This window comes from Sus scrofa, chromosome 8 (genome assembly GCF_000003025.6).
Source record: "Sus scrofa isolate TJ Tabasco breed Duroc chromosome 8, Sscrofa11.1, whole genome shotgun sequence".
In the NCBI taxonomy this organism is placed as follows: Eukaryota; Metazoa; Chordata; class Mammalia; order Artiodactyla; family Suidae; genus Sus; species Sus scrofa.
The window spans coordinates 37,466,426-37,483,905 of NC_010450.4; the positions used below are offsets into that span (position 1 = coordinate 37,466,426).

The 17,480-nt window shown below is 40.0% G+C and overlaps 1 protein-coding gene across 6 annotated transcripts in view; it reads left to right on the forward strand.

The window, feature by feature from the left end:
* The window catches only part of ATP10D (ATPase phospholipid transporting 10D (putative)), a 124,031-nt gene that overhangs the window by 58,749 nt on the left and 47,802 nt on the right, over positions 1-17,480 (forward strand). For all 6 annotated transcript variants that reach the window (XM_021100567.1, XM_021100569.1, XM_021100568.1 and 3 more), the window contains 3 exons: positions 404-531; positions 650-902; positions 10,401-10,639. In XM_021100567.1, the coding sequence (XP_020956226.1) occupies positions 404-531; positions 650-902; positions 10,401-10,639 (620 nt within the window). The remainder of the gene's footprint in view (positions 1-403; positions 532-649; positions 903-10,400; positions 10,640-17,480) is intronic.

The following is a 17,480-nucleotide window of genomic DNA, read 5'->3' on the forward strand; positions in this document are numbered from 1 at the left end:
AATTTGTTTTTCAAAATAAATGATTGGTGTTCAACCGAAATAAATACTTTCATCCTCTTTCTTTCTTTTTTTTTTGTCTTTTGTCTTTTTAGGGCCGCACCCACAGCATATGGAAGTTCCAAGGCTAGAGGTCTAATCTGAGCTGTTGCTGCCAGCCTACACCACAGCCACAGCAACATGGGATCCGAGCCACGTCTGCAACCCACACCACAGCTCACAGCAACACCAGATCCTTAACCTGAGCAAGGCCAAGGATCGAATCTGCAACTTCATGGTTCCTAGTCGGATTCATTTCTGTTGCGCCAAGATGGGAACTCCTTCTCCTCTTTCTTTAGGAATAAAGGTCTGTGTTTGCATAATAAATATGTAAGCATCCTTTTGATTTCTGTGTGTTTTTTGAAAGGTCATGGAATCTGGTTGAGCAGATATAAAAACATACCCTTTTTTAACATCCCTGAGCCTGATGGCCATGTCACATCACCAGTGTTGGCAGGATTCTATATGTTTTGGACCATGATCATCCTGCTACAGGTAATGTCTATTGAGCACATCATAGAGGTTTGAGATCTTTGCTACTTAGACACCTATATTTGGTTTCTCATCCTTTCTTTTCCCCTTTTGACATTTCTTTTTAACTGGCTCTTTTTAGGTCTTGATTCCCATTTCTCTCTATGTTTCCATTGAAATCGTGAAGCTGGGACAGATATATTTTATTCAAAGTGACGTGGATTTCTACAATGAGAAGATGGATTCTACTGTTCAGTGCCGAGCCCTGAACATCACTGAGGATCTTGGACAGATTCAGTACCTCTTTTCTGATAAGACAGGAACTCTCACAGAGAACAAGATGGTTTTTCGAAGATGTAGTGTGGCAGGCTTTGACTACTGCCATGAGGAAAATGGTGAGTGTTGAATTTCTATGAAAACCATTCTTAAGACTGGTTAGTTTTGCACCCACCTAAAGGTTTGGTAGTTCTGGCGTAGAAATGCTATGTTTCAGCATTGACTACTTAACGCCTCCAAATGTGCATTAAGCTTCATTGTTTCCCCTTTGAAAGTTAGGTCAAAGTCAAAGTGTCTACCGCCATGGTTTCTTTTCTTTCCTTTTTTGTTGTTGTTGTTGTTGCCATGGTTTCTCTAAAAGGAAAGTAAATTACCAGCAGTTGTGTGGTTGGCAGTTGGATACAGTGACAGTGGTATTGCATCATAGATACCATTGAGAATCCAATGAACTTCTATGGACCATCTTCCTGAAAAATACTTTGAAAATAATTCCAAAGGATGGCAGTCTCCTCCTTATCCCATCATTCAGCCCATAGGTATCCACTGGTCCTTGATTAAGAATATCTAGTTTAAGGAATTCCTGTTGTGGCTCAGTGGGTTAAGAACCCGACTAGTATCCATGAGGATGCGGGTTAGATCCCTGGCCTTGCTCAGCGGATTAAGGATCCAGTGTTGCCATGAGCTGCGGTATAGGTCGAAGAAGCTGCTAGGATCTAACGTTGCTCTGGCTGTGGCATAGGCTGGCAGCTGCTAGTTCAACCCCTAGCCTGGGAGTTTCCCTATGTCACACACATGGTCCTAAAAAGACAAAAAAAAAAAAAAAAGGAATATCTAGTTTAAGAAGAAATAAGTGAGCTGAACTTCGAGGCTAAGGAAGTAAATATATAAATGGCAAGTTTTCTTTAAAGAGTCGAACTTACTAATTTTGTTATTTTAAAAGTAAGAGCACTCCTATGGAAACGATTCTGAGAAGTGTCCAAATTAACCTAGAAGTTAACCACTGTTAATAATTTGAGAACTATATAACCATCTGTTTCTTTATGCATATTCCTATATATGTGGACATAAATAGTTGCAGGTTTTCCCTTTTATAACATTTCTGGGCAACTTGCTTCTTTTATTCAGCAATATCTTATGGACTTTCTTCTAAGTCAGTTCATGACTTAACATTAAGTGCATGGTATTGCATTGTATGCAGTCAAGCTTAGTTTGCTACCATAACAACACATTTTTTGTGAGCTCCTAATATGTGGCACGAGTCCCTGATCTCATGTAGCTTAGAATTTAAGGTGAGAAGGGAGACAAGATTAAAAATTATGATAAATAAAATTGGTCATGCAATATTCGTTTTGTACATACATGTCGGTATAATTATTTTTATCAAATATATGTATAAAATTGGTATTGCCGAATCCAGAGGTATGCACATTTAAAATCTGTATAGTGGAGTTCCCGTTGTGGCACAGCAGAAACGAATCTGACTAGGAACCGTCAGGTTGTGGGTTCGATCCCTGGCCTCACTCAGTGGGTTAAGGATCTAGCATTGCCGTGAACGGTGGTGTAGGTCACAGACAAGGCTCGAATCTGACATTGCTGTGGCCCTGGTGTAGGCCGGTGCCTACAGCTCCAATTAGACCCCTAGCCTGGGAACCTCCATGTGCCACGGGTGCAGCCCTAAAAAGGACAAAAGACCGAAAAAAAAAAAAAAAAAAAAAAAACTGTGTAGACCCTATACAATTTGTGTCTAAAATATCGTGCTAATTTATATTCTCACAACCCAGAAAAACACTGTTTTTCACATCTAGCTGTAATGTGTCAAAGTTACTCTTTTGAATTTGTGAGTTTTGTAGACATAGCACTTCACTGTTTTAATTTTTCTCTGATTAGTAATGAGATGTTTAACTTTGAATATGTTTTTTGGCTATGTGAATTTCCTTGGTGGAATTATCATGTCTTTATAAATGAGTTTTCTTTATAATATTTAGGAAGGTTTTGTTTATTAAGGCAAGGCTTGTGTGCCCCAGTCCAGATTGTCTGTGACCCATGTCCATTTTCATTTATGTACCTGTATTGAACCAGCTATTTAAAAAATTAGAATATCAACCCTGATGGTATTCTTTTCTTCTACATGTGGCATGTATTTTCCTGGTAGATCATTTATCACTGTATTAGTTTTGTATTACCACATAACTAATAACTACACATTTGGTAGCTTCAAACAACACAGATAGACTATCTCACAGCTTCTGTGGTGCAAGAGTCTGAGTACAGGTAGCTGTGTGTCTCAAAGCCTCTCACAGGCTGAAATCTAAATGTTGGCTGGAGCTACCATCTTATCTGAGGCTCATAGTCCTCTTTTAGTTCCCTGGTTTTGGAGTTGTCAGAGGCTTGAGGTTGTAGGACTGAGGTGCCTGCTTCCTTGCTGGCTGTCTGCCTGGGGCCATTCTGAGCTCCTGGACATGGCCCACTGTTCCTTGTTACATGACCTCTCCTCTTCAAGGCAGAATCTCTAGCTTTGCATCTCTCTGACTTCAGGGAAGTCCTGGAACCTCTTTAATCTGATGAGGTCATGCCTACCTAGTATGGCCTTCTTTCACATCAACTCAGATTCAGCTGGCTAGAGACTTGATAACATCTGCCAAATCCCTCTGCCATTTTCATGTAATGCAATTTAATTACAGAAGTTCTTTTGAATCATTTTATTAGATTCTACATATAAATGATGTTATATGATATTTGTCTTTTTCTAACTTAATTCACTCAGAATGGAAATCGCTAGGTCCATTCATGTTGCTGCAAAAGTTATTTCATTTTTTGTGGCTGAAAAATACTCCTTTTTTTTTTTTTTTTTTTTTACAATTTTAAACGAATTTTCTTTTTTTTTCAATTTCCCCAATATGTTATTTTTTTATACTGTACAGCATGGTGACCCAGTTACACATGCATGTATACATTCTTTTTTCTCATATTATCATGCTCCATAAGTGACTAGACATGCATAATATTCCATTGTATATATGTTCCATGTCTTCTTTATCTATTCCTCTGTTGCTGGACATGTAGGTTGCCTCCATGTTTTAGGTGCTGTAAATAGTGCTGTAGTGAACACTGAGGTGCATGTATCTTTTCAAATTGTTTTCTTAATAATAAAATTTTTAGTTAAGAATAATTTTAGATTTACAGAAGAGTTATAAAGATATTGAGAATTCTGGGATGCCTAGTTATCCCTATTGTTAATGTCTTACACTGGTCATAAGATACATTAGTCTTAAGTAATGAGCCAGTATTGACACTTCACTGTTAACTGAAATCCGTACTTTATTCGGATTTCCTTGGATTTTTGCCTAAGAGCCTTTTACTTTTTGTCCCATGATCCCATCCAGGGGGCCACATAACAGTCATCATTTCAGTTCCTCTAGATTTGACAGTTCCTTTGACTTTGACTTTTCCTTTTTTAGGTGATCTTAAGAGTTCTGAGGGGCACTGTTCAGGGATTTGTAGTGTCCCTCGGTTTGGGTTTGTCTGGAGAGTGCCTCTGTGTTGCATAGTTAGTGTGTTTTTCTACATGGCAGCATTTAGTAGTTTCTAAGAACAAGGATTTTGAAGTCAAGCCTTCTGAATCTGATTCCCATCTTCACCGCTTACAGATTGTGTGACCCTGGGCAAGTTATATAATTTCTCTGGGCCACAGTAGAACGCTTTAGTCGTATCTTATCCTCCTTGAATGGTTAAGAGAAGATAGATCATGAAAAGGCACTTAGAGCATAGCACAGATTAAATTCTTTGTAAATATTAGCTGTTGTTATTGTCACCATTGTTATCAAAATAAGAAATAGGTTTGTCTTTTGAGGAACTCGTGGTCCAGTGTGCGAGACAGACATGGAAACATAAAAATACATTTTTAAGTATGGTACAATTAAAGTCAGTATTTTCTTTCCATGTTGCTTTCATTTTCAGGCAGTCCATTTTGGAGGTGGATTTGCAGTGATCAAGTTTTGGGGCTTGGAGTGTATTAGACAAGAAATTCTTGAGATATTGGAAATATAGAGAATTAGTTTAGAGTAAAAAGTTTTGTATCAAGAATTTGTGGATGATAACAGTTGAAAGAAACTCAGCTGAGTGTGCTATTTACAAGCAGGCAAAGTTGGAATGCTGGAAATCTCTGGGCAGTTAGTTCATAGCACAAGGTTTGATGGAGGCTATGTGGAGGATACAGTTGAAATGTTGATCTGAGTGGCCTGTGCTGTTCACCCTTGGGTTTGGCCCTTTGGAGAGCACATTGGAAAATGTGATAGGAATTCTCTCGTGATGCAGCAAGTTAAGGATCTGGCATTATCATTGCAGCAGCTCAAGTCACTGCTGTGGTGTGGGCTTGATACCTCACCTGGGATTTTCACATGCCATTGGCATGGCAAAAAAAAGTGTGGTAAATGTTTTGTACCATTGTCTCATGCTTACTTCTCCCAGATATAAAATAAATGTGACTAACAATACCTTTGTATACAAATGTTCATGTCAGCATTATTCATGATAGCCTCAAACTGTAACTATAAATAACAGGCCATGAACAGGTTACTGGGTGTTTGAAGAGGAGAATTGGAAGAGAGATTAGGATTAAATAAAAAAGCGAAATAAAGTACCTACCTTGAGACAAGGAAAAGATTACAGACTTTGTATATTTTCTTATGAGTTTGAAGGCAAGAATTTTTTTGCCACTTGGAGGCATTTGTGGAACTAATCAGGATCTCCTTTAAGAGACATCCTAAAAGTTTTCATGAGCATTTGGATCAATTTTGATTTTTAGTAAATAACAAGCCTTTGCTTCCAATACCCAATTTTTAAATGGTTTTCAGAGTCCAAAAGTATGGCTCTAATAGTTTTGTTTTCGGAATCACATTGTAACTTTGCTTGTTTACTTCTTAAAGCATTCCACAAAATGATTAAAGATTGAGTTACCCCATGTCTTTTTGATTTCACTCTTGCAGTTCTACCTATTGAGCAAGATTGTCCCACAGTAATAGCTCAGCTGTCTGGCATTATACTAATTACACAGTCGCATGATGACTGGCTTCCTTAGTGATGCCTATGAGAAATTCCTAAAGTATACTCTTCGTGTTTATATATGCTGAAGAGTATTCTGATTATTTATTTTTAAAATGATATCGCATCATCTTTAAATTTCTTTAGCTACTCAAGGATTGCTCAGTTTAGCACTGTTGACATTTTGGGCTGGATGGCTTTTTCTCTTGGGGGGCTATTTAAGATGTTTAGAAGTATCTTTGTCCTTTGCTCACTACATGCCAGTTTCACCCCTCTCCCAGTTGTAACAACCAAGTTGTACACAGATGTTGCCAAATGTTTGAAGGGGGACAAATGCACCGCTTGTTGAGAATCACTGAGCTAACCTCTTATACCCAAGTAACTGCTAAGGAGATAAAACATAATGGATACTTGTACTGTTTTGGGAGCCATGAAAGCCCAAATTCAAATCCCAACTCCACCCCCACCAAACTGTTCACTGTCTTACTCTCCTCAGCTGCAAAGTGGAGCAGTGATAGTTTCTACCACATAGCATTATTTTAAAGATAAAAACAAAATATATAGATATAGATACAGTTATATGTAATTATTTCTATGAAGGCCTTAGCACAGTCTGCACAATCAGAGGCAAAGGCCCTGGCCAGGTGGCAGGGATTATCAAAGTAAGCTAGAGGAAATGTGAGAAAGGAAGGAAAAAATAATCATAATAAATTTTTAAAAAGTAAAGGACCTAGCTAGCAAGGTGCTGGATGAAAAGGAGATGCTCAATAAATGTTAACACCCTACCCCACAGCTTTCCCTTGATGCTAGGGATATTTTAGTTCTATGTCTATTCATAAATTTCTTCACTCTTCGTGTAATGTTTTAAAACTATAAAACAAACAGAAGATATTGACTGTGTAAAATAATAAAGAATCAAGCAGAAGATATTGATTATGTGAAATAATAAAGAATAATACAAGCAGAAGATATTGACTGAAATAGTAAAGCAGAAGATATTGACTATGTGAAATAATGAAGAATAATAATACATGTTAACTTTGGGGGCTATATTTAGAAACAATTGTAGCATGAAGACTCAGCACAGGCTGTGGAGTTTGATGGAACTGAATAGAAGACTGACCTGTATCACTTTTGTGAGATGGGGAAACTTCGTTTCAATTTATTTCTAAAGTTGAGGTATTGCTAATACCTGCCTCAGAGGTTTGTTCTAGTGATTAAATGGGGCAAACGTCTGGCACATAGCAACATTCCGTAGGTCATAGAAGTTATAATGTGGTACCAGTAAGTGGTAGGGATTGAGAGCCGGTGCAGTGACAGAGGTCTTCAGTGAGGAAGTAGCATTTGAACTAAGCCTTTAAAAGCTTTCAGGATTGATGTGAGTAGAAAGGAAGAGAATGGATATCATAAACAAAGGCCAGCTGAGAAGACCAGCGCTTCAGAATGTTTGGGACACAATAAGTAGATGGGTTTTTGAAGCTGAAAGGTCACACAGGGAAACATTCTCTATTTTTTTAGGGAGAGATATAATGAAACCTGCAGAATTGGAAAGGACCTCGAAGCCTTTGAGTCCAAATTGTTCTTTCTGACAGTAAGAAAAGAGGGGCCCAGAAGGAGCAAGTGAATTGTTGAAAGCCTCTTAGTCTTTGGAAGAGTTAGTTCTAGCATCCAAAATCACCGTGTTACCTCTTAGCCTCTCCTGGAAAAAATAAATAGATATAGAAAAAAATATAGATTAAAAACTGTTAAATAAGATATGTAAATACTCTTTATTTTATGAATTAACTTGCCAAAAGCCATACTTTATTCAGGGTAGCTAGACTTGGCCTGAATACAGACAGCTAGCAATCCAAATAAGCATGTTTTTTGATTGTCTACTCTGTATTCCAGATACTGGATATAAAGATAAACCCGACAGGCAAAGCCCCTGCTGTTACAGAACTACTTCCGGAGGACGTCATCACCTATAAATTAATTTTTATGTATTTATTTTTTTTGGCCTTCCCATGGCATGTGGAAGTTTCTGGGCCAGGGATCAAACCCGTGTCACAGCAGTGACAATGCTGGATCCTTAACCCAGTAGGGAACTCCAAATTTGTAACAAAAAATATTAAATAGTGAAAAGTGTTTTGCAGAGGATTAAAATGAGGTTGATATGGGAGTTCCCCGGTAGCTTTCACATGCCCGGGGCACAGCCAAAAAAAAAAAAAAAAAAAAAAAATGAGGTGAGGTGATAGGATGTAGAATAATCAGCAAGCTACTTTGAATTGGACAGTTGGGCAAGACTTCTCTAAGGGAGATATCAAAGTCTAGATCTGAAGGACAAGATCTTTGAATTCGGGGGTAAAAAAGCCTTCTAGTCAGAGAGAACGGGTAGTATGCAGGTCCTCAGACCGAAATGAGCTTGTCAGTTTTCAAAGCAAAGAAAGAAAGGCCAGTGAGGTTGGCTTTAGTACAGAAGTGGGAGCAACAAAGTTAGGTCAGTAGGAGCCAGATCATTTTGAGTGATTCAGATTTTACTCCAAGTGAACCGTGAGGCCACTGGAAAGTTTTTTTTGTTTGTTTTTTTGGGGGAAGGGGGTACGCTGGTCTGATGTGCTTTCTCTTTTAGAAGATCATTCTAGCTGCTGTTTCAGGAAAGGATTACGGAGGGTAAAGGCCAGTTAGGAGGCTGATGATGATGGTGGCTTGAATTAAGGTAATGTAGATGGAGATATTATTATTATTTAGATATTTGGTATGTATTTTGGATGAATAATATACAGCTGTTGGTGATGCTTTGAGTATGGGGGGGTAGGGAAGAAAGGAGAAATCAAGGAGAATCCTAGATTTTTGGTATAAATAGCTAGGTAGATATTTAGGTGTCATTTACAAAGATGAGAGACCAAAGAACAAGTAATGTGGGGGTGGGGGATGGCTAGGGGAAGAGAGAAAGCATCATACATTTACCATAGCCAATTGAAGATGTCCATTTTTTATTCAGCAAGTATTTATTGAGTATCAACCACTGCTCTTAGTTCTAGGAATATCGTATTTTAAAAAGACAAAATTTCTGTCCTTTTAGAGTTTATATTCTAATGGATAATTAAAAATAAGACATATGAGGTAGCAAAAAATATATTTAAATTTATCAGTGAGCTGGCTCTTTTGGTCAGTATAGGAAATGATCAGCCATGGAAAGGAATGAAATAATGCCATTTGCAGCAACATGGTTGGACCTAGAAATTATGACGCTAAGTCAGACAGATAAAGATAAATATCATATGATATCACTTGTATATGTAATCTATAAAAATGATACAAATGAACTTATTTACAAAACATAAATAGACTTACATAGAGAACAGACTTGTGGTTACCAAAGGGGAAAGAGGAGAAATAGGGATAGATTGGGAATTTGGAATTAAGAAGTATACACTACTATATATAAAGTAAAACAACAAGGACCTACTGTGTAGCACAGAGAACTATATTCACTATTTGTAATAATCTATATTGAAAAAGAATATACATATATATGTATAGAAAACTGAATCACTGCTGTACACCTGAAACATTATCAATCAACTATACTTCAATTTCCAAAATATAGGAAATGAAAAAATAAGATATATGATGTACAGACAGTGGTAAGTGCTGGGGTAGGATATATAATAAACTGTGGTTAGATCTGGGACGTCTTCACTGACAAAGGGACAGGACAGGAGGCTTGAAGGAGGTAAAGGAGTGAGCCATGCAGATACCTGTTGGAAGAGCCTCCTGGACATCCAACTGGAAATGTCAAGTTGAGAGCTGGGTAGATGAGTCTAGATTTAATTAGAGGTCAGAGCTGAAGGTATAGGCTTGATGGTCGTGCGCACAGAGATGGTCTTTCAAAGATGGGACCAGATGATGTCACCAACGAAGAGTATGTAGGTAATGAAGGGAAGGAGCTCCTGCAACCATCTGGTATCTGAGGAGAACAGGAGACACCAGGAAAAACTAAGAAGCAGCAGCATTGAAGCAGGAAGAAAAACAGGTATATGTGGTATCAGAGATACCAAAAGACATTTGAAAGAAGAGAAAATATAAGATCCTGTAAGAATTCCAATGTGATGGGAACAGATACAGGCACTGGGTTAGGTAACATGGAGCTAGCTCTTTGGCAGCCTTGACAAGAGCAATGTCGGTGAAGAGAAGGGGGCAGAAAGTCATGAGACTAGTGGCAGAGAGACTGGTGTAGGTGAGAGAGGGAAGAGTTTTAAGAGTGAAGTCCTTTTGAAGCCCAGAGCAGGGAAGCAGATCATAAGGGGAGGATTGGTCACTTGAAATGTTATCCATGGTAGTAGGAGGGAGAGCAGAGAGTCTGGGGACAGATGCAGATAGGTTGGTAGGTTTGATCATGGGCCAAGTAGGGACCTCTCTGATTGGTTCTATTGTTCTTCATGATGTAAGTTCATTAATGCGGCATATTGGATGCCAGGTTTAAAAAGGAGGAGATGGTACATATGAAACAGCTGTTTATGGAAATGCCTGACCTACTCAACTTGCAAGTGTTGCCTCTCAGATAATGATCTGGTGTGATTTTTATCCCTCAGCCAAAAGGTTAGAGTCCTATCAGGAAGCTGTCTCTGAAGATGAAGATTTCGCCGACACTCTCAGTGGCTCCCTTGGCAATATGGCAAAGCCAAGGACCCCCAGCTGCAGGACGGTTCACAATGGGCCTTTGGGAAGTAAATCCTCGAATCATCTCAGCGGGAGCTGTTTCGCTCTAGGAAGTGGAGAAGGAGCTGGTGAAGTGCCTCATTCCAGACAGGCTGCTTTCAGTAGCCCCATTGTAAGTGTGAATGCATGACTCGAATCTTGTATGTCCACAATGAATAATAGTAGAGCCAAACACTGTTGTCTTTTCTATGTGAGGAGAGACCATAATTGCACACACATTCACAATGGCCTAATTTTGGAGATAATTCATTGTTGAGAGACAGTATATCATTTCTGTGGGAAAAAACAACAACAACAACACCAACAAAACTATGTTTCTGGTCAGGGTCGGTCATGTCTGAGCCTGTGGGGAAAGCTGCCTTGGTTTCAGGGTCATGGCTCACTTTCAGAACTAGCAAAACTTTCCAGAGGTATTTCACAGACAGGTAAGTATGTCTAATTGATAGGCAAATTTGGAGGCCTCTTGGTATCCTCCAAGGCATTTTTTTTTCTTTGTAATCTTTCCCTAAACTCCACCAAATCTGTGACCTCTTCCCCATTCCTAGTCCTCAGAAGGTCATACCTCGGGGTGAGTTCTTGAGTCCTGAGGGGAAAACCTAGAGGAAGGACCGCATGGAAGATGAGAAAATACGCTTGTATCAAAAAACTATAAATCAAGTTTTGCTGTACTTAAAATTACTTCTGTTAGAATGTCAGCTGCCTTCTCTGCCCTCCCCATTTCATTATAACTCTCCCGTTTGGCCAAAATGAGGATTCCCCAGACATGAGACTGGTACGTGGCTGGTGACCTCTGATATAGGTGACACAACAAGCAAAGAATTCATTTCGGGGAAACTTTGTGTTTCTAAGTTGAATTTATTGTATGAATTTCATAGTAGAGATACAATCTGAGTAGACCCCAGGGGTCTCATTTCTTCTGGAAGGCCTTGAGGGGAATCTGACTCTTCTCAAATTCCAACAAATGTGGGATTTCAGCAACTAGGATGATCATTTCACTGTAACTTACCCAGAGCATTCCTGTGGCTCTACGTATGGAATATATGTTAGAGTCTTTATCCTTTGTCAGGTGATTATAAACATCTGGACTTTATTTTTCTCCAGCTTCTGAAAAAAGGGGAGGAAAGAATGCACACAACCTCTCCTCTGTATGCACTTTCAGGCCATATCAGAAATGGTCTATATTTCCTTCTGTTTTTGTCAAGTTTGCCCATTCTTGTTCTGATCTTTTACATTTCCATCCCCCTGAAGGGAACTGTATGTTGACTCCTGTTTGGTTGGAAGTCAAGGGTATTAGCGACCAGGGAGCTGTACCACAGCCTCCCTCTATTTCCTGATCCAGCCTTGCTCTCTTCCTGGAGCAAAGGTTTATTTCCCAGTTTAATGTCATCCCGATTTTAATCCATTTCCCCCATCTAAAATTTACTCCTCTCTTACAACTTGCCTCTGTCTACCAAATGTGCTGAAAAACTTCTTTAGGCATCATTTCTTCTAAAGACTTCTCAGACTCTTCTCATCTTCCAAGTTGGTTTACATACTCGCTCCTGCCCTGTAGTCCCCTGGTCCTTATGCATTGGCTTTATTTCCATCTCTGACATAGACCTCGCTCCTTGAATCCTCAGCATCTAGTCCAGCATCTCACATGTCATTCTCAGTGAGGCTGCTTAGTAGGCTCAATCTTCCCATTCAGCCTGTTTTGTTTTCAGTTGCCCTGTACTCCAATGCCATGTGTCATGCTGCTTCTCTAGATGCTCTGGGGTTGCTGTTTTGTGTCTTCTGTACCACCCCTTGTATATAGGATAAAGAGGTCTTCCTTGCAACATGAGACCATTTCTCACTCTTGCTCGAGAAACATCAATTCTGTCTTTCATGGAGGCCAAAGTTACTTTGAGCAAGGTGTAGATCCTTGACCTGAAAAATTAGCATCTATAAAAACTTGGCATGCAACTCTAAAAGTCCATCCTTGGAGCCCAGATTGAGAACACCAGCTTGAAAGCACACTGAGAGCTGTGCTGGCCAGAAGTGGAAGCTCATAAGAGAGCGCCCTTCGTGGGGGAGGCAAGGTGAGAGTCACAGAGCTAGGATCCAAGGCAGGGAGCAGGCAAATGGGTGCCAGCTTGGGGAGTTAGAATGTCATTGAAGACTGGAGTCCTGGGTTCTCATGACCTATTTTGGAAATAGAAACTTTCCTTTATAAGTCAGTGTTTTTCTGCTTCTTTAACCCTCCAAAAGTTTTCATTCAGCAAGTATGCTATTCATTCTGTCTAGAGTGCTGTCCTCTTACATCTTTATGTGGCTGTTTTCTTTTTTTCACTGAGGTCTCAGCTCAGATGTCAACTGCTCACCACTACCCAATCCAAAGTACATTCCATCACCCCTACTCTTGTCTCAGTCTAGAAGCATCTTGTTTATAGGTTAGTGTTTAGGATCTGCTGTCTCCCCCACCTAGATGTGGGTTCCATGCACCCAGGATATCATCTGTTCTGTGTACCCCACTTTCCTTGAGGAGTGCCTGATACCTTACATCAACAATAAATATTTGTAGGTTGAATGAATGAATTAATGGATCAGTGGAAGACAATGGAATAATACTAGACACTGGGGTATAAAATGAGTACAACATGCCCCCATCTTTCAGCTTTGTTCTAGGTGGAGGGATAGACCTATAAGTAAATAAATATAATCCTGTTTTAAAGATGCAGTAATGGTAGTTAATCCAGAGTATAGTGTGGGCATGAAGAAGGGAGTAGTCAACTCTAAGACGGGGTGAAAAGGGAGCAAGAAAGGCTGCCCAGGAGTTCCCTTGTGGTGCAGTGGGTTTAGAATCCAGTGTTGTCACTGAAGCAGCTCAGGTCACTGCTGTGGCACAGGTTCAATTCCTGGCCCAGGAAATTCTACATGCCATGGGTGGGGCCAAAAAAAAAAAAAAGGCTCCACAAAAGACACAAAAGAGGTGAAACTTTATCTATGGTTAAATTAACGAATAGGGGTTTGCCAAGTAAAAAGGAAGGAAGGGACTTAGGGTAGACAGTGTGTGGCATGTATGAAGGCTCAGAGCCACAGGACCAGAGAGAACAGCTAGTGGAGGGGGAGCATCCACATGTCGTCATTGGCCTTTGTCTTTTTCCGTCAGGTCTGTGGTATTTAGGAATCTGAGGGAGAAGGCATTTGTATCAATATTTAAGCCAAAGTTGTCTTGATGGAGTGGCCAGTGGGGAATGAAATAAAAACCTCAGGTACAGGCGGAACTGGGGCAGGAGTAGGGCACAGAATTAAAGCCTGATAAACTTTGTCTCCCACATGGAATATCTTTGCCCATTATTAAACCATGGACATTGTAATTTTGCATAACCAATTAAAGTGGGTCTCTGTCATTCTCAGTTTTAAAACTGAACAATCAGTATATAGTAAGGCTACCCAAAAACTTTGGCAGACAACATGAGAAGGCAAGGAGAAGTCTTGGCTTATTTGCCAAGAGAAGTGTTTGCTTATTTAATGTGGATTCATATAGGGGGCAAGCAAAATAAAACTAAGAAAAGGGAGGGGGAGAGGAAGGAAGGAAGGAGGAATGTGAAATCTGCAACCTGGTAGGAAGGCACATCATGAATCACAGGGGCAAATCTAAAATTTCAAGTAGCCAGATGGTATCTAAGATGAGGACAAGGATGTTGGAGTCTCAGCATGAAACAGATGAAGCTTAATTTAGTTATGGGAAGCTGTCCACATCATGCCCTGTATTATCTAATTGGGTATATGTTTTTGCCACACTTAAAAAAAAATGCCCTTCTATTTATATCTGGACTCTAATATATGGCACAAAGGAATATATCTCTAGAAAAGAAACAGACTCATAGACATGGAGAACAGACTTATTTTGCTGAGGGGGAGGTGAAGGGAAGGGGATGGACTGGAGTCTGGGCTTAGTAGATGCAAACTATAGCATTTGGAGTGGATAAGCATTTGCTGTGTAGCACCCACCAGGAACTGTATCTAATCACGAGTGATGGAACATGATGTAGGATAACGTGAGAAAAAGAATGTGTATATATATGTATAACAGGGTCACTTTGCTATAGAGCAGAAATTGACAGAACATTGTAAATCAACTACAAGAGAAAATTTTTAAAATGTCTGTTTGAGGCCAAGTTGGTGGTGGTGGTAGGGGGTTTATGTATTTGTTTTCTAAAGAGTAACATCTTTTTAATTTGTTTCTCCACTGCTTTGCTTAGGAAATATAAAACCAGCAAGTGTTCCATAGTAATGCGCAACTGTAAACTCTTATGACTTCTCCATGTGCCAGGTACTGAGTTAAGGATTTATAAGGTATGCTCGGGCATAAAAATGAATGAAATAAAGCCATCTGCAGCAACATGGATGGGCCTAGAGATTATCCTATTAAGTGAAGTAAGGAGACAAAGATGAATACCATATGATTTCATTTACATGTGGAATCTGAAAGAATGATTCAGATGAGCTTATTTACAAAACAGAAATAGACTCACAGACATAGAAAACAAACTTACGCTTACCAAAGGGAACAGGGAGGAGGGATAAATTAGGAATTTGGGATTAAAAGATACAGTATTATATATAAAATAAACAGCAAGGACCTACTGTATAGCACAGGGAACAATATTCAATATCTTGTAATAACCTATAGTGGAATAGGATGTGTATAATTGAATCACTTTACTGTACCCCTAGAACATTGTAAACCAACTATTCTTCAATTTAAAAAAAAATATGCAAGATGCAGTCCTAAAGGAATTTACCTCTCTGTGGGGAGAGGAGTGCACCTTCATGGATCATTTAAATCAGGATCGTGTGGACCTGGTTCCTGGTTCCTAATAGCTGTTCAGAGAAGCCAGGAGCTGTCCACCAGAGAAAAAAGCAAGTCATTTTCGTAGTACAAGGTCTCCTTGAGAAAGATTTGGATCTTAGGAAAAACACTTGTAATACAGTCTATGATAAGAATTGCATGTGAGGAGTTCCCGTCATGGCTCAGTGGTTAACGAATCCGACTAGGAACCATGAGGTTGCGGGTTCGATCCCTAGCCTCGCTCACTGGGTTAAGAATCTGGCATTGCTGTGGCTCTGGCATAGGCTGGTGGCTATGGCACCGATTAGACCCCTAGCCTGGGAGCCTCCATATGCCATGGGAGCGGCCCTAGAAAGGCGAAAAAAAAAAAAAAAAAGAATTGCTGTGATAACACTATACTTTCTCTTCATTTCATCATCTAAATGTCTTAGTCACTAGGGATTAACTTATTTTAGAGATACTAACTGAAGTGGAAGAATATTCCATTCCTGCCACTTCGTTTTGACATGGATCTTCAATCTTCTTCTCGGCCTGCCTGCCTGCCCTGCCTGCCTTTTTTTTCTTTTTAGGACTGCACCCATGGCATATGGAAGTTCCCAGGCTAGGGGTTGGATCAGAGCTGAAGCTGCCAGCCTATGCCACAGACACAGTAACGAGGGATCCAGGAATACAAGCCGGATCTGCGACCTACACCATCACTCACAGCAACACCGGATCCTTGACCCACTGAGCGGGGCCAGAGATGGAACCCTAAACCTCATGATTCATTACTGCTAAACCACAGTGGTAATTCCTGGGCTGCTCTTTTAGATATTATTTTATGATGCTTTTAGGGTCTTGTTGGTCCTGAGTTCCTCACATTTATTTTGACAATACTTTTTATATACACAATTTTGCTGACCAGAGCCCCAGCTTTGGTCAGCAACAGTATCTGCTTTCTTCTCCATGGTCACAGCATAGGTTCTTAAATTCCCCAAATGACATATTAGATTGACTTAATGTCAATAGTGAAAGTTACAAACCTTTCATTAGTCTTAAATTAACTTCGAAATGAAGTAGAGTCCTTATGTTCTGAAGCCAGTTATTCTTCAATGCGGAGACCAATGGCACAATGAAATCACTCTTAAGGTCTCTACCTCAGTCCTAATCATGTTCCGAAGAATGAAGTTTTCTTATAAAAAATGGCCCTGGGGAAACCTGTGCCTACTAGCAGCTGCTTCCTGGTACCCATTCAAGGCTATGAGAAGAGCTACAATAGACCTATTTAAACATTTCTTAAACTTATTGCAGTAGGGAACTCTTTGGGGATTTGCTTAACATGTATAAACGCTTCAAGAGGGCTGCCTCTGGCATCTCTCAGCAAGATTCGCAAATGTCAAGTGAGAAAGAAGTCTCAGACGTTGCCACTCTCTTCTGACTTGGGCAAGGATGTCCTCAAGGAAGGGGTGGTTCTCCGAGCTGCTGAAGACCCAGTACAGGCACCAGCTCAGTGTTACTGCAGGAAACATCGCCAACTTATTAATGAACGGCTGTCAGATCCACTAAGATTCAATTAAGTGTATTAAGATTCAATACGATTCAGGAGTTCCCATCGTGGCGCAGTGGAAACGAATCCGATTAGGAACCGTGAGGTTGCGGGTTCGATCCCTGGCCTCTCTCAGTGGGTTGAGGATCTGGCATTGCCATGAGCTGTGGTGTGGGTTACAGACATGGCTCGGATCTGATGTGGCTGTGGTTGTGGCATAGGCCAGCAGCTGTAGCTCTGATCTGACCCCTAGCCAGGGAACCTCCATGTGCTGCAGGTGCGACCTTTAAAAAAAAAAAAAAAAAGCCAAAAAAAAAAAAAAGATTCAATAATATTCCATTTTTGCTAAGTCAAATATCCCAGAACAGTAGAGGCAGATGCATTGAGATGGAAATTTAAGGATGCTCTGTGACAGGAGAAATCTGGGACCTTTGAAAGCCATTGTGGTCCAGGAAACCTGCCTGAAGATGAGTGTATAATTCAAGAAGGAAAAGGAACATTACATTATTTGGGTTTCTGCTGTGCTGATCACATCTCACTTGTTGTCCCATTTACTTTATTTATATGGCCACCCTATGAGGTAGGTGCACTTTTTACCATTTTTCAGAAGAG